The sequence below is a fragment of the Gymnoscopelus braueri genome, assembly GCF_963280865.1.
Source record: "Gymnoscopelus braueri genome assembly, chromosome: 19".
Lineage (NCBI taxonomy): Eukaryota > Metazoa > Chordata > Actinopteri > Myctophiformes > Myctophidae > Gymnoscopelus > Gymnoscopelus braueri.
Window position 1 is genome coordinate 27,920,052 of NC_137621.1, and position 23,158 is coordinate 27,943,209.

Genomic DNA, 23,158 nt, shown 5'->3' on the forward strand with positions numbered 1-23,158 from the left:
ACTGCACGTGGCCAGTTGGGGGAACGGTCATTGCGTCGAGAGGCAAGCATGCAGCCAATACACAACAACGATTGCGCAACACAATGGGAAACGGACATAGGAAACGGTACGTTGGGAAAAATAAATAAATAAATAGACAAGTCGATCGCAATAGTGTCTCCCAAATAGTGGGGGGATATTCAAGCCCTTTTGCGCTTAAGCCCCATTTGAAAATAGCCGATCTAGCCTACAAGCTTTTCATATCAAGATTTTATTTATTCGACATTTGAGCCACGGACCACCATTTGATAGTATAGCGGAGTGAGAGGTTCGTAATGGGGCTATCTCCCCTAAACTTTAAATAAATACAGGATAAATATTTTGTTATTGTTGGATTAGGATACGATTTTGTCCACAATTCCATGCTGTATTGATGTTGGTACCGATGCCATAGGAGAGAAGTTGATCAAACATAACAATTATTTAATTAAGTAATGCAGATGTTTAACATTAATTTAACTCGCGTAAAATGAAACATTTTCATTTCATTTTACGCTCTGAAGAAAGATATACCTAATAAGGGCCCATTTTGGTTTCCAACTCTCCATCATTTAGCTGGGGACCACTTGGAACCCCCTCAAGGACCACTGGTGGTCCCCGGACCAGTGGTGGAGAACCACTGTCTTGTAATAAGACACTCCTATCAGCCTTGGACCAGGATAGAGGAGTAGAGGAAGATCAGCGCAGCACTCCTCTTCTTGCTTTCTATTCAGATGCTGAGGCTCAGGGGACGAACAACAAGTGTACACTTTCTGCGAAGAGTTGGCCTACGGGGTATTATCAGCTTTATTTAGAGAACATTGTGTATCTTGCTGCATTTAGAAGAAAGGGTAAGCAAATACTCTCGTTTTACTTGTTTCTTGTGTAAACCTTTAACTACTAGGCCTATAGCCTATCTAACTACCTCCCGGCGTCAGTCTAACGAACAAATTCGTAAAGTAACTAAGTACATTTACTCAAGTACTGTACTTATAAGTACAATTTTTCACTTAACTGGAGTATTTCCAATTTTCTGGTAGGTAGCCTACTTTTACTTCTACTCCATCTCAGATGCAAACATTGTACTTTTACTGCACTACGATTATTTGCAAGGGCCTTACTTTGTAGATTTTGATTATTATTACAAAACATAGATAACCACATCAGCCTTATATATAGCCTACATTTCGGCCATTTGAAAATAGCCGATCTACAAGATCTCAATGCGTCGCCATGCAACACATTGTGAGCTTATATCTGCTAATGTCAGATTTGAAAACTTGTGGACATGGACATTCTGCACAATGAGTAGGCCTACTTTCTAGTTTTGGTACTTTAAGTACATTTTGATGATGCCAATACTTTTGTACTTTTACTCAAGTATACTTTAAATTCCGGACTTTTACTTTTAACAGGGTATTTCTACAATGCAGTTTTGTGTTGATACTTTTACTTAAGTAAGAAATGTGAGTATTTTTTCCACCATTGCAGTGCAGTGGTTAGTGTATAGCCTATAACCTATTCGCTATAACCATCCTCTTAATCCATTTTTTTTTTACCATGAATAATTTGTTGGAAGAGTGCATCTAGCCTACTGAATAGCCTGCTCTACACAGTAGGTTATACCATGACTAACGTGTGGAAGCTGCCAATTTTTTCACGACATTATGGAAATTAAATCAACATTACAATTGCAGGTTTGTTCTGACTGCAGTCAGGTTGATCTGACCCGCTGGTGCGTTGACCTGTTTTTAAATCCTCTTTTTTATCTCTTTGCAGACTGCAGCCATGTCAGAGAACATTCACATCAACAGTTCTAATGTCAGATACACAGACACACACATTGAAGCTCAGTACTCCTACCATACTACAGCGGTACACAGAGATGGGAACAACATCACAGTAAGTCACTATTAGGGCCTATATGTAGGGTTGCGAACTACCTGAAATTCAAATAAGGGACACCCAGAAAAATCTCACTGTGTATATGTACAGTTTTTGTATATTAGCCTATGTTAACCACTTGAACCCCAGCATCCACATTCTGGTGGGAAAATTAGCCATAAATAGCAGATCTGTTGTGTTGCGATGTGTTGTGTGCTTGTAGATGGGCTATTTTTGGCCAAGACAAGAGATTTTAGTGTGTAGAGTATAGAAAAAATATGTCCAAGGTTCTCAAAAAAAAAAAAGGTCTCCCTGTAAATAATGTTTTCATCCACAGCACCCCTGAATTGTTACAAACCCTTTCACGAGGAAAACTTGAGAGAATATCAGTTTCCATTAGGACAGATTGAACTTTATACTTGACATTTAACCACTTGAACCCCAGCATCCCTATTCCGGGGGGAGCATTGGCCAAAAATAGCCAATCGATTGGCTATTTTTGGCAAGGAGACTTGGTGTACTGTAGATCAAAAAAGAAAGCACAAAGTATAGTGCAACCCTGTTTTACTAAGTATAGAGGGTTTAAGTGGTCACGACACCCACTTTGAGAAACCCTGGTAGGCTACTATGTATATGAGCTGTTTGAGCTTGTAAGATGTGTGTCATTGATTAATTCCCCCAAATAAGGAACAAAGTGTGTTCAATAAGGGTCTTTTAGTTTCCAAATAAGGGACGATTCCGTATTTCAACCCTGCCCTGCCTACATGCAAGCATGCATTTATGAAATCGCACTCTCACACATGTGAGCGCGCGCATGCACACACACACACACACACACACACACACACACACACACACACACACACACACACACACACACACACACACACACACACACACACACACACACACACACACACACACACACACAGAGAGATTCACATTTGAATCTTCTTGTTTCAGATAACCCCGACCACCAGCGAGGTGACATTCCACACAGAGCGCCATGTGCCCCGACTGGGTGTCATGCTGGTGGGCTGGGGGGGAAACAATGGGACGACAGTCACTGCTGCCGTACTGGCCAACAGACTGGGCCTCACCTGGAGGACCAAGACTGGAGAAAAGGTGTGAGGAGAGAGCGACACACACACATGCAAGCAGTGTGTGTTGGACAGTAACTAAGTACATTTGTTTTGTACTTGAGTACTGTAACTAAGTAAAACATTTTGAGTATTTATTAACCCATTAAGACCTGAGGTTCCGATTCCGATTCTACAGACCCCCATCGGACCCCCATCTCAAAATATTTTGTGCCAGGGACCCCCAGAAGCAAAGATTTGAGTTAAAAATTTTTGCTTGAAAAAATATATATATTCAAAGATTTGCAAAATGTTCAAGATGTTCAAGCACCGAGTGCCGCATTACGAGCTTGTAGATCTGCTATTTTTGAACAGCCAAAGTATACCCATTACCTGTGAAATACATTACCTGTATTTCACAGGTAATGGGTAGAGATTCGCGGCTAATGTTCCGCGGGTACGGGTATAGCTTGGGCCAGAATAGAGCGGTGGTATGCGCCTTAACCACTAGGCCATCGGTGTCCCGAAATGATTGATATCTTATTGACTAAAAAGTTTAATTTGCCATTTGCTTCTTCTGCTGTGCACTTACATTTTTGGTTGTTGAAATCAATTAACTTTTTACATGTTGTTTAATATGGTATGATAATTTAATAGACTACTGTTTGGGAATTCCACCCTGCAGCGCCAGAGAGGAGAAATCTCATTAATATCTTTGACATGCTGACAGGTCCACTAGACCGTTTGGAGCTTAATTGACTCTAGGTCTTCACATCTTTACCTTAAATGGCCATTGTTACTTCTCTTTCTCAGCTATGCAGCGTTCACTTAAATCTGAGTGTTAAATTGACAGATGTTTTTTCTGCGCAGCTTTCTTCAACTTCATTGTCTTCCCCTTGATATAAAATATGAATAATTTGTTAAAATGATAATAAACATATAACATATGATGGGTGATGATTCAACTGAGAGTAGAGTGGTTGTTATTGTAACCTTTTCCCTTTTCCTTCCATTCTTCCACATTCTTTAGAGAGCAAACTATTTTGGCTCACTTCTGCAGGCGTCTACTGTTTGTCTGGGGTCAGGGCCGGAGGGAGAGGTCAACGTGCCCTTTCGTGACCTCCTGCCTATGGTGCACCCTGATGATATCACCTTTGACGGTATGGGTGATCCTACACAGCCAGCATGAAGTCTGACCTTTCACCCGTTAACTGATAAGTGGCAACGTGGGTGAGGTGATATATGTGTGAGAGAGAGAGAGAGAGAGAGAGAGAGCGAGAGAGAGAGAGAGAGAGAGAGAATCTCCCTTAGACAGCCAGAGAGGTCAGAGTTGTCTTTTTACATAATGTTGGTCATTCCTTAGGAGAAGGGTTGGGAAATATTAGCTCATAGAGCAGTGGTTCCCCTAGGGAGCCAAAGGCCCTGGTTGCCCCAGGTACGATTCCAGGCCAGCAAATGTGTCAAATGAAATGAAATATGTCCCTGAGCAAGACTCTTAACCCCTAATTGCTCGCAGGCCCTCATTGGAAACAAGACTGCAAGGACTTTCATGAATGGACCTGTTAAAGGAATTATCCTTATCCTTATCCCAAACTAGTGAACATTGCAAGCTCACAGTGTGTTGCGAGCTTGTAGATCTGCTATTTTCACTCCTTCTTAAAAGTTTTTTTAATTTATGGAATGTTGCATAATGTATTCTTAAAGCTACAATCGGAAAGTTTCATTTCAGTCAGACAACTCTTGGATTAGATTAGAATATATATTTATTGAGCATACTTGAGCATAGATATATGAAGCATATAAGAAGCATATATGAAGCATAGTTTGGCGTCAGGGCTCTGAGTCTATTAATTCCCTGTAAGCATGAACATTTTAATAAATGTTACATGCCAAATAGAATTTACAGGGAATGAATAAAGACCCCCATGGGGATCTAGAAACAGAGCCTACAGGTGAATGCCGGGGAGGCGGTGGGATAAGAATATTCATGGTGAGCAGCATACGCAGGTAAGCGAAGGCAGCAGATGTCAGCAGAGGAGCAACAGCTGCAGCGCGTCAGCACGTCAGCGCAGCCAGACAGAGAAGCCAGAATGAGCAGGTAGGCAGAGCAGTATATATGACCATCCAGATCAGGAGAAGAGTGCATGTGACTGGTCACCTGATCGGGATGGCGCGCTCCCTTGAGTTGCCTGCCTGAACTAGCTCCGCGAGCTGCGCCTCATGTCCTAGCCGGGATTCGAGCCTGGGCCTCCCGCGTGGGAAACCAACCTTCCATCGCTCGGTCAAGTGGGCATCTCCACTTGGCCACTTGACCGTGCTTCAGGCAGTACTACTTGTCAACCAGTAGGTATGGAGACCACTTCCAACCACTGCAGATAAACAAGTTATATTGTATGAACATACTCTATCATGCACATTGGTTAAAATAACGTTTATTCATTGACTATTTGAACCCTACCATCCCTTTTCTGGGCATATCATAAAAGGTGAACATTCTGCAAAAATAGCTCACAACACGTTGCAATGCGACACGTTGTGAGCTTATATAGATCAGCTATTTTATTTGGTGTCGAGGGAAAAAAGGAGTGGGCCATATATAGGCCCCTGGGGTACACCGGTCAACAAAGTAGATCGGGTTTAATTGGTGACAATAACTTCTGGTGGGTAGCTTTAATTCTTTAAATCTTGTGCCAGTTATTAAGGACAAAGCTGGGAAAATAAATAGCATTGATAATTACAGACCCATTGCTTTAGCTAGTATACTCTCTAAAGTATTGGAGAAAATCCTGTTGGACAGACTGGATAGGTATATTACCACAGCTGACAACCAGTTTGGATTTAAAAGGAAACATGGCACTGATATGTGTATTTTTGCTTTAAAGGACATTATTGCAAAATATAGAAGCCAGAATTCCACCATGTTTCTTTGTTTTATTGATGCTTCTAGGGCATTTGACCGGTTGAATCATTTCAAGTTATTTGACAAAATGTGCCAAAGAGGGGTACCCAAGTACATTATAAGGATACTAGCCTTTTGGTATGCACACCAGACTATGCAGGTGAAGTGGGGAAATACTGTGTCCGAACATTTCTATGTTGGTAATGGTGTTAAGCAAGGGGGGATTTTGTCTCCACTATTATTTAATTTATACATGGATGGGTTGTCTAGGAAACTGAACCAGTGTAAAACTGGATGTGTCATAGGTGACTCTGTAGTCAATCACCTTATGTATGCAGATGATTTGATTATCTATTCCCCGTACAGTGCAGGCTTACAACAGCTTCTCAGGGTTTGCTCCCAGTATGGCATTGATTTTAATATAAAATATAATGCCAAGAAGAGTAGCATCATGATCGTGCGAAGTAAAGATGATAAAAAGGCAGTATTTCCTAATTTTATTCTCAGTAGCAACATACTACTTGTGTGCAGTGAGATTAAGTACCTAGGACACTGTATATCCGATGATCTCTCTGATGACAAAGACATCCATAGACAAAGATGCAAATTGTATGCCCAGGCAAACATACTAATGTGGAAATTTCACAAATGCTCTGTACATGTCAAGGTTTCACTCTTTAAAGCATTCTGTACACCATTGTATACGGCTCACTTATGGAGTAACTACAAAGCTAGCAGCATGCGAAAACTAAAAGTAGCATATAATGATGCTCTACGGTTGCTGGTAAGGGTACCAAGATGGCACAGTGCCAGCCAGCTGTTTGTAAACCTGGGGGTACCTACATGTCAAGCCCTGTTAAGAAATTTAATGTACAAATTCATATGTCGTCTTGAAAAGTCTGACAATCATGTTATTAAGATTTTAATTAACCCTGTCAAAAGTTCTACTCGGTACTCCTCCACGATATGGAGACATTGGCGTAACAGCCTCTACGGACGTTGAAAAGCTGTAGTTGGACTGTTTTTATGTGTTTTTCTTTTATTTCTTTTTATTTTATTTTATGTTTTTATTGCTTTTACTGTGTGATTGTCATGTTTTGCTATATGGACCCTGAGTCTGAAATAAAGATTGAATTGAATTGAATTGAATTGAATTGAATTGAATTGTTTTTTCATTTTTTTTGTGTGTGTGTGCATGCTTTATTATTAGGATGGGACATCTCATCGTTGGACCTGGGTCGTGCGATGGAGAGAGCTGCAGTGCTTGACTGGTCAGTGCAGGAGCAGCTCCGTCCTCTCATGTGCTGCCTGAGACCCAGGGCTTCCATCTATATCCCAGAATTCATTGCGGCTAACCAAGAGAGCCGAGCTGACAATGTGCTCACAGGGACCATGGCTGAGCAGGTTAGCCTCAAGTCTCTGTGTCATGTTTTAAAGGGACATTTTGCCGATTTTGTATCAAACCCCTATTTCTATCTAGGTCTAGGACCCATAAACATGATCCTGGTGTGTTTTTTGTGTTTTATCTGTATTTTTTGATTTTTATCCATATCCTCAGAGACTATGAGTCAAATGACTCATAGTCTCTTTATCTCACCTTATTTCCTGACTACAATGTAGACCACACCCCCACGCAGACTCCCCTCCCCACAAGGAAGGGCAGTGCCCCAAAGCATTATGGTCATTGTAGTAATGCAGCAGTCCAGTCAAACCCCAGTCAAACACACAGACTTCTATATTTTTCTGGCCATAGGGTGCAAATTTCAATTTTTTTCTACTGTTATCTACTACAAATATTATTAACATTGAGTGACTGTAAGTTCTTCCAGGAGTGAAATGCTCCTTTAACGGCGTAACTTCGCACCATGGCCTTATGGTCTAGCCTACCATCTACAGGTCCCGAGATTAGCTGCTCACAGACAGATGGACAGACAGACAGACTCACAGGACCGAAAACAATCCCCGCCCCCGGCCGTTCCGGCCTGGTGGAGATAAAAAATAATCATGTTATCTCAACCTCAAGCGTTGCCTGCAGTTATAAATTATAATCCAGGATGCACAAATTACCCACACCCTCGAACCTACACATAGCCTCCCTGTGTCCACAGTAGCTACACAGATTCAGATGCATGTACACATCCCAGGGCAATTTATAATATTTCAAATATAATCACACATTGTTTCAAAGTGAGAGATGAGAGGCTGCCAATGTTTATGAAAGTTCTCAACAGATTCATGGACAACAAATTGAATGCCAATGCCAATTTCAGAAATTACACTATAAGTCCCGCAACCAAGATGTGTTTGAGGGAGATGTTTTTTCCCATAAGACGAGAATTTGAGGATGAGTAAGGAGGCAAAAGAAATGATGTTCCTTTGTGTGGTGTTCACTCTAACTACCTCTTCGTCTCTAGATGGAACAGATCAGAGATGACATTAGAGACTTCCGGCGGTCAAGCAGTGTGGACAAAGTCATCGTCTTGTGGACCGCCAACACTGAACGCTTCTGTAGCATCATCCCCGGGGTCAATGACACAGCTCAGAACCTGTTGGCTGCCATTAAGGTAACCACTAAAGTATACGTACTGTGTACTGTATACCCCCCCCCCCATCTTTTTATAGTCCCTGTCACTGCCAGCCAACCCCTACTGTTGGTCTGGGGAGAGTGTAGACAACCACATCTCCTCTGATTCACATGGAGTCGCTAGTCACTTCTTTTCACCTGACAGTGAGGGCATAACGCATGCAGAGGAACACACTATCTCTGTTATACCCAGTTCTGCTCCCTGCTGAACAAGCCCATTGACCAACCTGTAGAAGTTGCTAGCCTGGGTGGGAAGCCCTCCCCCTCCCCTGCTGGCCTCCCACCCACGAACATGGCCAGTTGTGTTTGTTGGAACGCCTGGCCAAGCCAGAGGGAGGCACTGCGGAGGAATCAAACCCCAGTCTCCATGGTGGTGGAGATCAAATCTAGCTCTTGACCTGTGTTATATGTTACTTCCTTGCTCTCTACAACTCTTTCCTATTTCTCTCCACTGTACTGTAAAATAGATCAGCAAACAATGAAAAGGTGTATACAAGAGTTATACAAGCAAAAGCTTTCTTCCCATGACATTCAAGGGCTACAGGTGTAATGGGAAACAAGACTAAATTATGTCAATGCCTAGCGGTTATGAGCTACCCATTCTACTTTAATCTCAAACTAATTCTAGGAACCAGTAATCCTACATCACATTGTGTGATTAATAAAGCTTAAAGGATAAAAAGATTACTCTTCCTAACACTTTACTGTGGGCACACGCACGCACGCACGCACGCACGCACGCACGCACGCACGCACGCACGCACGCACGCACGCACGCACGCACGCACGCACGCACGCACGCGCCACACACACACTCACTCACTCACTCACACACACACACACACACACACACACACACACACACACACACACACACACACACACACACACACACACACACACACACACACACACACACACACACACACACACACTAATTCAAAACTCACCGCAGGCCTGAAATAGTCGTCTGTTTCTAATCTCTGATGGTGGAGAATGAAATTATGATTTGCTCTCGCGCTAGTGTTTATTTTATCTCCAGTCTGCAGTACACCTGTTGTACTGCTGTCAGCATTGATGATGTCTTTCAGGTGTATTACCTTCGCCAAATCCCATAACTTTACATAATCACCACAGACTATGCTACAGTTGTGCTACAGAGATAGTGTAAAGACTGTCCTGGGAGAAACATGTCGCCTTGCATGCCTGGTGGTCTCTCTGCTCTGTGTTCAACTAATGAGACAGACAGGTGTTGTCAAGTTCTGCCACAATTATAAGTTTAATAGGAATAAACGCTGGTTGTTTCCTTATATCTTCAAAGTCTGGTGCAGAGGTTTCTCCTTCCACACTGTTCGCGGTGGCCAGTATACTGGAGGGCTGCGCGTACATCAATGGGGCCCCGCAGAACACCTTTGTCCCTGGGGCTGTGGAGCTGGCGGTGCAGAGAGGGGTGTTCATTGGTGGGGATGACTTCAAGTCCGGTCAAACAAAGATCAAGTCAGTGCTGGTGGACTTCCTGGTCAGCGCAGGTATCAAGGTGAGAGGAGATCTAATCATTTAACATGATTTGATAATTTAACATAAATCTAACATTGTGTCATTGTGTTACATGACACAATGACTATGGCAGAGATGAGCATTTTATGCAGGAGGCATTCCCTACATGGCACCATATCTGTGGTGAAAATTAATGATAAAATCAATTTTACTTCGGTATCAGATAATTACTCTGACTAGTATCAGATAATTACGCTGCTTCTAATGCAGGGGTTCTCAAACTTTTTTATACCACAACCCATTTTATGGGGGAATTTTATTGGCGACCCCACTCTTTATTTATAGTGCAATTTCAAAGTGGAAATAAAGAATATCTTAAAATAAAAGCATACTTTGCTGGCCTTATATATGAATATGTATTAGAAAATGAAATTACAGCAGTAAGCCTATCTTATCAATGAAATTAATTAATATTGTAGCGATCGCAACTCGCCCCCACGTGAGTTTTCTTGACGCAGCTGACACTTGTGTGTGTTGTCTTTCCTGTGTGCTGCTGGTTCTCTGTATGTTGGAGCTGTATGTGTGTATGAGGAGTCAAATGGTCGTCTTTGACGCTGGTCACGACGAGTCGACGACCCCACTTTTTCCCGTTTCTCGATTAAAATAGTCGAGGTTGGTGATTGTGATGGTATGTACTCACTGACTTGAGATTTGAGTTTCCTGTCTCCACAACAGCCTACCTCCATTGTGAGTTACAATCACCTTGGCAACAATGATGGGAAGAACCTTTCGGCTCCGCTGCAGTTCCGCTCCAAGGAGATCTCCAAGAGCAATGTGGTGGATGACATGGTTCAGTCCAACCCCATCTTGTACCAGCCTGGAGAGAAACCTGACCACTGTGTGAGTTTCTGCGCACTTTCTTCACGTGCGTGCGTGCGTGCGTGCGTGCGTGCGTGCGTGCGTGCGTGCGTGCGTGCGTGCGTGCGTGCGTGCGTGCGTGCGTGCGTGCGTGCGTGCGTGCGTGCGTGCGTGCGTGCGTGCGTGCGTGCGTGCGTGCGTGCGTGCGTGCGTGTGTGCGTGCGTGCGTGCGTGCGTGTGCACTTGGGGTGCAGGTAGGTAGTACCTACCGGCCTAACTAACAGATAATGGAATGTTTACAGGTGGTGATTAAGTATGTCCCCTATGTCGGAGACAGCAAGCGTGCCATGGATGAATACACCTCTGAAATCATGATGGGAGGGACCAACACCATTGTACTGCACAACACCTGTGAGGTTAGTTGTCACTAAATGTTCACACGTCTACGAATGTAGAAGTACATTTGTATTTATCCGTGAAATGTGCGCATACAGCATTTAAACTACTGATGAATTTCCAACTTGAATGCATTGGTGCCATCCCGTTATAATATATAATCTTCAGTCAAGTTTCCAATCTTTGATGCTAATGCACTTATACGGGCACCTCATATAATTGAGGAATTACCCACTGACCTCCGTTTTTGCAGCTCATTCACATGGGAGTAAGCCAATTCTGAAATGTGCTTAAATGTACCACTGTTTTGTCAGAGTGAGGTAATAGGTGAGCCATAAGAGCAAGACAATTCTAGGCATTGGACACATGATTAAACTAATTAGTGAATGGGGTGAACCCCACTACTTATGAGAATGTACAACTGACGTGTTGTATCGTGTGAGTTTGGAATAGGCACTATGGGTATTAAAGCCCTATTCACAGAGGACTAGTATCACCTGGGGACCTCGTAATTGTGTGCAGTGCATTTGCACGAGATAAGCGAAGACTGTGTTATACTCACATTTACTTTCCAAATTAGAGACCTGGTCCATTCGCAGAGGATTAAGATTGCAGATAACCTCCGCAATTATTACTAATTCCCATTGGTCACCAGGTAATTCTAGCACTGTGTGAATAGGGTTTTAAGATGGCAACTCTCTGTATGAAACAGAAGTCTGGGGAAGAGCCTTTTTGCTCATTCTAGTCTAGAAGATATTAAAAAATCCACCGGAGGTTTTTGGTGTGTAGATTATTCTGTTTCAATTTCATTAGGTATGTCTTGATCCAGCACCCATCCGATTGGGTATCGTCTTTTTTATTGTTTATCCGTGAACCGCACTTTCAGCATTAATTTGAGGAGATTATTCATAACCACATAGTCTGGGGAAAAAAATATTTGGTGGTCCTGCTCGGGTGCCCATCCATAAAAGAGAGAAGTGTGCACTGAAATTTCTGCATTAATGTCACCACTACATCCATTTAAAATGCTGGAAGATGGAAACTGCACATTAAAAGGCAAATTACAGCTAAAATAACTTTTTAGCTGTTTTGATTGAGGATAATTCCTTTTAACAGGTCGTTCATGAAAGTCCTTGCGGTCTTGTTTCCAATGAGAACCTGTGAGCAATTGGGGTTAAGAGTCTTGCTCAGGGACAAATTTCATATCATCGGCACATATGCTGGGATAGCCTGGAATCGAACCTGGGGCAACCAGGGCCTCTGGTTCCCTAGGCGGGCTCACTAACCACTCAGCTATGGCCGCCCCTAATATAGGGGACCTCTATCTGCACAGAATTATAGTAGGTAATTGCTGTTGGAATTTTTACTTGACAAATTACAGACATGGCAGTTTCACTCTGGACAAAAATGACAAACAACTTATTACACATTACTGGATGTCCCCAGTTATTGTTAGTCCTGTATGAATAGGGCTTAGTTTCAGTACCAAACCCATTGTATTTCACATGCTTTTCAATGTGATATTAAAGGCAATCTTACTGCCTTATGTACTGCATTCTCAAAAGTTCTGCCACATTTTCACACTCACTCACTACTGTACCTTTTGTCCTAAGGACTCACTGCTAGCCAGTCCAATCATTCTGGACCTGGTGATTCTGACTGAGCTGTGTCAGCGGATCACCATCCGTCCCCAGGGGGAGGAGGACTTCCAGTCCTTCCACAGTGTCCTGGCCCTGCTTTCCTTCCTCCTCAAGGCTCCCCTAGTCCCCGCCGGGGCCCCGTTGGTCAACGCTTTCTTCCGTCAGAGAGCCTGCATAGAGAACATAATGAGGTTGGAGACAGCACTACTGTGGGGTGCTGGGTTTACTCTAGATGCATATACTGTAGGCTAACTGCTTTTCCCTGCGGCTTACAGTATATAGACCGCCAGTGTACCAAATAAATCTAAATATCTATTTTATTGTGTTATTATAAAACTTTTTTAAGATGACGTTTTTGGCATTTTTGCTTTGTTTAGGGAAGACAGCGAGTGAGACAGTCAATTAAGGGAAGAGAGGGGGTGATTAATGTGGGTCCAAAGCTAGACATAGGAAACTATATGTGGTAGAGTGGTAGAAGATGATGATAGAGATGATTTCAGGAACCATGTCTAAGGTGACACACATTTGAATTTCTCATCATATAGGCTAATGCGGATTGCCTCCTTTTTGTTGGTTCCAGAGCATGCCTCGGACTTCCCCCACAGAGCAACATGCACCTTGAGCACAAGCTGCAAAGAAGCTTCCTGCCTCATCACAGCAAACTCATCCATGGTGTCAAGAAAGAAAAGGCCCTCAGCAACGGCAATCTACCTCAGGAGAATGGAGTTGGTGTACATGTCATTGAGGCGACAAAAGTATAATCACTGCAGATGACCTTACTTGCCCTTGATAGAAAGCTAAAGTGCAATTATATCGTCTCTCATGGCAAAAGTTAACGTTCTGCATGTCATGACAACTGAATCTGTCTGTCTGTCTGTCTGTCTGTCTCTAGTTGTCTTCTATAAGTGACTGTTACAAAAATATTTAGTAAGACTTGGTCTGTGTTTATTAGAATGATATATTTTTGCACAGGATAGGCAGTTATAACATATATGAAAAAACAAATAAGCAAAAACCATTAGTCTAAACTAGGCCTACTTGAATATTCTGTGATATCAGCAATGGCATTTATAGTTGATAATAAACTTTATTTGCTTAATGACTTTTTGTAATTGTTTGTAGCCTACTTTGTGCTTGCTAGTTTGCTTTACACACGCACACATGCAGGCGCGCGCGCATTCGTCAGACAGCGTCCTTAGCAACCAGCAGCCAACAAGCAGGGATAAAGTTATCCCTTTTTCTACATCCTCTTAGATCTTATCATCATATCGATTTGGATACGGAGTCATACGTTTATTCGACACTTGTGTTTGATTGATTGATTGATTGAAATTTTTATTAGGCAAAATAATGTAAAACAACACAGTTACATTTATAATGCTTTTGTCTAAAAGGTCCGGCCAAAAAAGTCCTTGCGGACTTGTTTCCGTTGGGGTCCTTGAGTTAATTTCATAGACATATATAGTAGTAGCAACCAAACAGTTCAAAAATCAACATGAAAATACAGAATCCAGTGGTGTAAAGTAACTACATGTACTCAAGTACTTAAGTACAATTTTGAGCTATTTTTACTTTACTGGAGTATTTCCAGTTTTCAGTACTTTTATTTCTACTCCACTACATCTCAGAGGCAAATATTGTACTTTTACTCCATACAATTATTTGGACATTTTAGTTACTCCCACTTTGTAGATTTGAATTATTATTACAAAACATGCATTAATACTTTATCCCTATATACTTCGGCTATTTGAAAATGTATATACAATACATACATGTATTGTGAAACGGGACATTCTGCATAATGAGTACTACTTTTACTTTTGGTAAGTACATTTTGATGCCAATACTTTTGTACTTTTACTCAAGTACATTTTAAATTCCAGACTTTTCCTTGTAACAGAGTATTTCTGCATTGCAGTAGATCGCAGATACTTTTACTTAAGTAAAAAAAATGTGAGTATACACTGCATCCACCTCTGTCTGGGAAACGACTACATTTTCCGAACGGCCGGGTTCAGTAGAGGTATGATGAACCACTTCCGTTGTCGTTTCTTCCCAGCAGCAGCAGCAGCAGCAGCAGCAGCATCATCATCATCATCATCATCATAGCAATGGCGGAGAAGCGCAGGTCCGGCGTTACTTCGGCGATGATGATGTCTGAAGTCAAGACGACCAAATCAGAAACCGAGAGGGACGTTCTCTCGCACATGGGTGTGGGGGAGCTGCTTCGCGGAGCGCTGCTGAAGCTGGTGGAGTCCAGATCGGACGACCCCATTGGGTTTTTAGCCGACCACTTTTGCAACCTCGCCTCTGTGACAGAGAACGGGACGGTTGGTGGGTGCAGGGACGGAGATCAGCCGAACGGCGGCGCACGAGAGCAGCAGTATCTCAACAGGGCATTGTGGCACCTGCGGCTGGCGCATCACTCGCAAAGGTCTGTTCAAATGTGGACGTACCGTAGACTGATTTACATTTCGTCATACAACGACATATAGCCTAAGTTGAGCTTTAATTAATGTGCTGAACACCATATGTGCAGACATGTCATTTTAAAGAAAAACGCAATAGGCTACATCCTGATTTATAGATATTAAAACCATAGGCCTATTTAATCTCATGTGGCTGTAGACAACATATTTTTTAAAGCAAGCATACTCCATAGGCATAGGCTATGTGTGACTGTATGGTGGTGGTGGTGGTGATGATGATGAACTACCCTGAAGCATCTAGTCCAGAGGTCTTCAACAGGGGGTCCGCGACCCCTAGGGGGTCCGTGGAGGTACTGCAGGGGGTCCGCGAAATTGTTGTTTGATTAAACAATATTTTTGTTTGGGAAAAAAAAAAAAAACTATATTTTTTCCAAAAATGTCAAATTGTCTTTAAACATAACATGAATCCATAGCAAACAGATAAATGGAGGCACAATGCACAATAACATGGTATGTTTATACATATTTTGTAGAGAGTTTTTATTTTGCACACCTACTGGGGCAGGTGCGTAGGAGCAGGCAATATAAAACAATTTTATACATAAATATACAATATATGTGGTAGCCCCCCTACCCTACGAGGTAGGGGGTCCCTGCTCCATCTACCCATCAGTTTGGGGGTCCCTGGCCTGAAAAGGTTGAAGACCCCTGTCTGTTGTACTCTGCAGAATTCTGAGATTCAATTTAATTTCTGAGACTGTAGAAATGGACCCATAACTATACATTTTTACATAGATAGATTTTGCTGTGTATAGTGCACTGTAGTCCAACATTTTGACGATTAAAAACTGACAAAAGGGGCAATGTTAGCAGTGAAAGGCTGTTTCTTACTAGACACCCCTATGATTTATTGTACTTTTATTTCTCATTCATTATCTCAAGATCTGCCTTCAGCAATAATGTGCGTGTGGCCTATGACATCCTGGCTCAGACTGGTCCCCAGAGACGGCTAAGTGTGGCTCCTGAGGGCCCTGATGGCCCCGATGTCTCCAGTACTAACAGCCCCACAGGTGGTGGGGTAAGAGGTGGCCTCTACTCCCAGACACTCCAGTGCTTGTGCAGTGAAGGCGGAGTCCCTGCATCTACCTCTGCTCCTCTCCTCCGACGCCTCCACTGCCAAGACCATGAAGCCGTCCCCTACGATGTCTTCCGTCACGGTGTGCTCACGTGCGCTGTGTTCTCAGACTATATACGCCAGGCACAGAGACTTTATGCTGAGGTGTGTTGCCCTGATGAGGAGCCTGCGGGTCGGGCACTTTGCGTGGCTGTACTGGGGACCCTCCAGGAAGCTCTGGAGACCTCCCAGGGCTGTGATACGAACCGCAGTGCTAATGCTAACACTAAAGCCAATCCCTGTCTGGAGACTAACCTGAAGGCGAACCGCTATCTGGAGGCCAGTGCTAAAATATCTCCCTGCAAGCTGGCCCAGGCAATGGCTGAGGCCCAGACAGGGGGGGCAGGTGGAAATATGGATGCAAAAGAGTTTGAGAATGCTGCGGCAGAGCTCTTTATCACCAGAGTTAGAGTTGTGTCATAGTCTTAATTTTACTATGTATTCTCATCACTTACAGTTTAACTAGTAAAAAGGGCCCTGCGAGTGTTTGGCCCCATCCTAAGTGACCCCCCCCCCCCCCTTACTGGCCCAGGCCCCCCCAACATAATTCCCCCCTATACCCTGTACCCCCCATCTCCCCCACCTCCATACCCCCACTCCCACAACTCCCCATAGGGAGTTATTTTTTTTTATTTATATTGTATTTATGAAAATAATAAACAAGCATTTAATGGAATTATGCATCCATCCAATTCCCATAAAGTTAAGCTTAATTTGGGCAACTTTTCATCATTTCAAAAAGAGGGGAACAATAGCACAGCCTGCCCCAGTTATGAGACAGAACATTGGCGAGAAACAATATGTAAATGTGACATTAATGTACAGATTCATAAGGATGCGTTAAAGAAGATGAACTGAAAATGCATTTGCTAGTGTGGAACTGAAAACATGATATAATATGTTTATTGGTTAATATGTTTATTATAAAAAAATATTAAACATATAATTATTATAAAGATATATAATATGTTTGTAATATGTAACATATAAAAGTCCAGACAAATATTGTATGAGTTTGCAGAGTAATTTGTTGTTAATGCTGTTGCTCCTGCTTGTACATTGGTGGTTGTACATTGGTAACACAAGCCAGAGTTTTTAATGCTGTCTCTAACTTTGGGAGCGTAGTTCACTATATATTGTCCAGGGTCATTAAAAAAACATTATGTAAATGTGTAGACTGAGTGGCATTGCCCTTTAATTGGCTAAGTTGAACATGTATTGAACCTAACCCCAATTTACACAAAGCAGCTGGATGCCAGAAAATAAGTGGTGGGGGGGATAATAAATGAATAAATAAATAAAATAAAAGCCTTCTATCCTTTTTAATGGGCTATAAAGCTGTCAGAGATGAGACTCTGGAGAGTTTTTTTTCCATAATAAATCAAAGCCCCCAAAGACGTAAACATAAGGCCTACAAGAGCTTAATTCCAATTATCACTGTGAACCCACATACTGCTTTAAAAATGATGACTAACCCTCCAGTATTTCCTGACTCTTTTTTTGTTTGTTTTTTGTTAAGAGTGACGTGATGTGGAGAATAGCCATATATGGTCAGTGTGCCTATGAGCTTCAGGCAGTAGGTTACTAATTGACAACCAGTAGGTGGCCCCAGCACCATGGTCTAAATGTGTCAATGTAAGAGTAGTAGAGAGACCACCTCCAACCACTTCAGAAGTACTAGCTATTTGAATTAACATACAGATTGTTTAGAATAAAAAAATAGTCTATTCATTAAAATGAGCTCTGGTTTGCAGCATTAAATATAATGTTACCCCCAATCCATGCAACCCTTGATGCTGAGGTATGACCCAGCCAGGCGGCCAGGGAATTGAACTCTGACCTCCCAATCTCAGGGCGGATACTCTATCCACAAGGCCTCTGAGCTGGTTTGTTAGTAGTTTACTTGATATGCTCCCTAGTATATAGAGCATAAAAATAAAGATCTTGTAATACTTTCATGTCTATGATGTGATTCCAGCCGCTAGGTGGCAGCACCACACTTTGGGATTATGGGTGAGTCCAACAGACAAATAAGAACAGCGGAAATCAACCATCAGCAAACCAGTTAACATGTCAACAAAGCGCTTGCTATTAGTCACCGTTGGGCCATAAATACATGTTTAGATTGCTGCCACTTGGTAAACGAAATGGAAACAGAAGACAGGCTTCGGTCTCTAATGTTCCTAACGACTTATCTGCTCCTGAAACGTAGAAGAGATGTAAACAATGCTAACATTCAGAGACGCAATGAGATAGAACGTCGCATCCGCCATAGACAGTACTTCTTCCAGAGACAGAGGAGGATGCTCATGGTGAGTGAGCCAATGCTCTCTCTCTCTCTCTCTCTCTCTCTCTCTCTCTCTCTCTCTCTCTCTCTCTCTCTTATTAAAGTGAATTACGTGATAATATATATAATATATATACTGATAGTAACCATTGCTAAAGAGGGGTCTCCCAGCTCTATAGTAAACAGAAAAAGGATTTACAGTTTAGAATAGGATACCACTTTTATCCATTCAGGAGAAATAACTCATAAGGGATACAGGAAATAAACCATGGGACAAACAGGTGAAATTGGACATGATGACACAAAGAAATGAGCAGACACAGATTGGACGAAATTGGCAACCCACCTGGATTTTTTTTCTTTCTGTTTATTAAAGAGCTGGGGAGACAGGGAGACCCCTGTTACTGAACAAATAACAAACACGCTATAGAGCAACGATTACTATCAGAATAGCTTTAACTTTTTCACCAAACATTTTTAACTCAAAAATATCACTTTTAATTTGTTTTACCCATGGATCAATCCTTTACACCCATTCATTTGCATTTCTTCATCCATAGGAGCCTAACAACATTGCCTTCTATACAACTGTAAGGAACTAGTGCATCTACTTTACTGTATAAGTTGATAGATCACAGCTTCGTGTTTTTTTTCTGTCCCAAGGTGATGATAGCCGGAGGGCTTCACTCCAATGTCCGCATCCGCACCCGGCCGTGGACCAACACTCAAAGCACTGATTGGTGGGAGCGGGTGGTGATGACAGAGTTCCAGCCTTCCGATTGGCTGGATAAGTTCCGTATGAGCAAGGAGACTTTCTTCTATCTGTGTGAAAAACTCAGGCCCCGTCTCGCTCGACAGGACACCAGCTTCCGTCTGGCATTACCTGTGGAGAAACGTGTTGCCGTCGCTCTGTGGCGACTGGCGTCTAACATTGAGTACCGCACTATTAGCAGCCTGTTTGGTGTGGGTAAATCCACTGTGTGTAGGTGTGTCAGAGACTTATGTCATGCCATCGTGGCACTTCTCAGCCCGGTGTACTTACGGCCCCCCAATGAACAGGAGCTTGAAGATTCAGCCCAGTTCTTCCTCTCCCGCTGGGGTTTCCCTCACTGTGTGGCTGCTGTGGCCACACTGCACACAGCCATCATCACACCATCAGCCAACGTGTCTGACTATGCTAACCCTGCTGGCTGGCTCTCAGTGCTGTCTCAGGTGAGAGAGGACACACCCCTAATGACCATATTCACACGGCCGCTGGGGTGGTCAAAAGTTTACCTCAACACATGTCTTGACATAGTCTTTGTTTGTTAGCCTTTATCCAGTCATGTAATTTGACAGATTATAGCTTTCTGTCCCTCTGATGGTTCAGGTATCTGTCAATGGACTGGGGCAGTTCTGGGATGTGTGTGCCAGTTTCCCTGGTGGTACAGAGCCCGCAGACATCCTGCAAAACTCAACACTGTGGGCAACAGCCTCAGAGGGCGGACTGAGCCCTGACCCTCCCCGTCTCTTCAATGGCAAACCACTCAGGTATGGTTAAGGGTTTTTACATTTAAAGAACAATTGCCCAGGTGGGAATTATTTAAAAAAAAATCTGCTATTTAGAAAAATTTGAGTGATAATTGAATGTATGATCTAGTTAGCATGAGGTTGTTTTTTTCAAAATTGACTTTTAATATTTACTGAGCCTTCTGAAAGTGATAAAAACAGTTTCCTGCCACCTGCCACAGGTTAATACAATTTTAGGGCATGGCCCATATTGGATAAAGATGCTATATCTTGTGAACGCAAGGTCAGATTTTCATGAAACTTAGTTGGAATAATTGGCATGGTGTTTCTTCTTGGGCACATGTCCTATTGGCTTTTTCTGCTTGGATCCCGCTCTTTACCACCTGTGGCTACGTTACGTGTCAAACCTTCATGTATATTGTATACATTATACAAAAATGTATTAGCACAGTAGTGTTTAATTAAACCTTACTGGTCATAATTATTGTGCCGTATCCACTGAGCTCACTGATGGTTGACTGGCCTGTTCAGGTACGTCCTTCTGGGGGAGACTTGCTATCCCCTTCAGAGCTGGCTGATGACAGCCTATCCTGAGGGGAGGAAGGTCGACAAAGAAGCACTGGCAGAGCCACAGCGGAAATTTAACCAGCGGGTCACCAGAGTGCTAAACGTGGCAGAGGAGGCATTGCTGAGGCTGAGGGCACGCTGGCAGTGCCTGAGCAAGAGGAACGACTGTGGACTGGACGTGGTGCCCACAATGATCCTGGCCTGCTGCATTCTGCACAATGTGTGTGAGTCCCATGAGGACGCCTTCCGTGCCGAATGGCAAGAAGAGGTAGCGCAGGCAGAGAACCCACAACCCACGCACAAGCAGGACCTCTCCCCCTGCCCCGATCAGACCCAGGCAGAGGAAGTCAGACAGCTCTATTGTGCATATTTTCAGCAGGAGGACTGAATTAGACACCAGACTGTAATTCAGGACTCAGGTTATTACCTAAAAAGATGAGATTCCGGCACACTGGCTGGGCCTCATTCAGGAAACTCTTCTTAAATTTCTACTCTATTGTAAAAACAGATCTACAAGCGGACAACGCTTCACAACAGGTTGTCAGCTTGTAGATCTGGTGTTTGTGGAAAATGTTTCCCTTGCAGGATGGAGTATAAGCTAAGTTTTTGTCAGATTGAAATAAAAGTGTTACTCTAATGTGTAAATAAAAAGAAAGGTCCAATCTGACAGTCATATACAGGTCAGGTGTGAAAACGTAGGCTGCACTTTTAAGGACTAACATTGTTACTTTAAATTATTGTACTGTTTCTGGTGCCTGCTGTGCTGATCTATATGACTCAGTGTAATCTTCTGTCAAGGCAGTGTTTGAACATTCTTATTTAATGTGTTATTGTGCCTTTTGGTATAAATTTATAACGAAAAGTTTGAGGTCGCTGGTTTTCTGATCCTTTCTTTTCAGGTGTATTGGTGTATACTGGCCTGGGTGCCCTGCAATCTGAGTTCCTATACGCTATTTTCACGGGGGCCTTGAATTCTTGGCAAAACATAAATTGCATCGCGTGCAATCACGCATAGAGTACTGTACACCATGTTGATTACTCATCTGCTCCAACGAACTTCTTGAATGAATGTTCTATGCTTTTGATCAAGTTGACGCGACAGCGGAAATGACATGCAATTACAGCACATGCCCAGGAGATGTCGGTAGCATTACAGTAGGTCTACCTGGCAAACACTGTTCAGAGTGTACTAATGATATTTGTCTTGTGTAAGGGTGGACTTGTGCTTTTATTGTACTGCATCGGATTAATTCACTTAGTGAAATGTATTCTGAGTATAAGAACTGATTATACATAATAGAATAGAACTCGACAATTATTAGCCTAAAGATGGCCCTATACTCTACACAATAAAAGCCGTGTCAAATGTGGGTGTAACGCTAGCTCACGTTGAAAAGATGGAAAGACATTGTGCAATCAGCATTGGATTTAAAACAATTATCTACATTCTTCAACTCAGGGCAGGGGACTACGTGCGTCGTAGCTAGGATGCCAAATTACAGAACATCGGCGCCGCCCATCCATACAATGTTGGTTATCCAACTTGAGTTCCCTGGGAGCCCACCCCGAGGACATAACATAACTCGTTCATTCAAATAGCTTTGTCAGATTTCATGCAAACCCCTTGCCAGTCAGTTGCTCACTACCACCCGCCTTGGCATCGCACTATAGCCACTTACATTATGCACAACAACGTGCCACCGACGAATAATTTGATCTTGATCTATCTATCAATAAATAGTCATAAGAAGATCACTACTCTTTTATATATATATTTTTTTCCCCGCACGGTAATAATTTCGGGGCTAAAATATTTAAAGCATTCAACATTACAGAATGGGATTTCTGCTTCAATCACTGCGGGCTGAGCTGCGTCAGATGAACCACAGTTGGCCACAGAAAGAGCGGAAGTGGGTCAATAATGTTTTCAAAATTAAAACGTGTGTGTGCAGTGGTATAAAGTAACTAAGTACATGTACAATTTTGAGGTATTTTTACTTTACTGGAGTACTTCGAATTTAATACCTTTACTTCTACTCCACTATACATCTCAGATCCAAATATTGTACATTTACTCCACTACAATTATTTGAAAACTTTAGTTACTAGCTACTTTGAAGATTTTGATTATTATTTAAAAACATACATTACCTACTTCAGCCCTGTATACATTTAGGCCATTTGAAAATAGCCGATCTACAAGCTCACAATGTATCTTGACTCGCGATGCAATGCATTGGGAGCTTGTAGATCTGCTATTTTCAAAAGATTTTAATACATTTTATACATTCGAGAACTTGGCACATTCTGCATAATGAGTACTTTCTAGTTTCT

General features: G+C 42.6%; 3 protein-coding genes across 3 annotated transcripts; all 3 read left to right on the top strand.

The window, feature by feature from the left end:
- Positions 1-731: 731 nt before the first annotated feature.
- LOC308074956 (inositol-3-phosphate synthase 1-A-like) lies at positions 732-13,957 on the top strand. Its single transcript, XM_080414523.1, has 11 exons — positions 732-869; positions 1,798-1,920; positions 2,866-3,027; positions 4,012-4,141; positions 7,091-7,284; positions 8,295-8,444; positions 9,786-10,001; positions 10,697-10,861; positions 11,122-11,235; positions 12,829-13,046; positions 13,436-13,957. The coding sequence occupies exons 2-11, from the start codon at positions 1,807-1,809 to the stop codon at positions 13,614-13,616; spliced, it is 1,644 nt and encodes a 547-aa protein (XP_080270649.1). The 5' UTR covers positions 732-869; positions 1,798-1,806; the 3' UTR covers positions 13,617-13,957.
- Positions 13,958-14,961: 1,004 nt separating this feature from the next.
- On the top strand, positions 14,962-17,597 carry tpgs1 (tubulin polyglutamylase complex subunit 1). The gene is made up of 2 exons (XM_080415226.1): positions 14,962-15,292; positions 16,230-17,597. Exons 1-2 carry the CDS (start codon positions 14,970-14,972, stop codon positions 16,882-16,884), a joined length of 978 nt encoding a protein of 325 aa, XP_080271352.1. The 5' UTR covers positions 14,962-14,969; the 3' UTR covers positions 16,885-17,597.
- A 918-nt stretch (positions 17,598-18,515) lies between these two features.
- On the top strand, positions 18,516-21,689 carry LOC308074489 (uncharacterized protein). The gene is made up of 4 exons (XM_080413941.1): positions 18,516-18,773; positions 19,412-19,960; positions 20,118-20,278; positions 20,789-21,689. Exons 1-4 carry the CDS (start codon positions 18,609-18,611, stop codon positions 21,210-21,212), a joined length of 1,299 nt encoding a protein of 432 aa, XP_080270067.1. The 5' UTR covers positions 18,516-18,608; the 3' UTR covers positions 21,213-21,689.
- Positions 21,690-23,158: the final 1,469 nt, after the last annotated feature.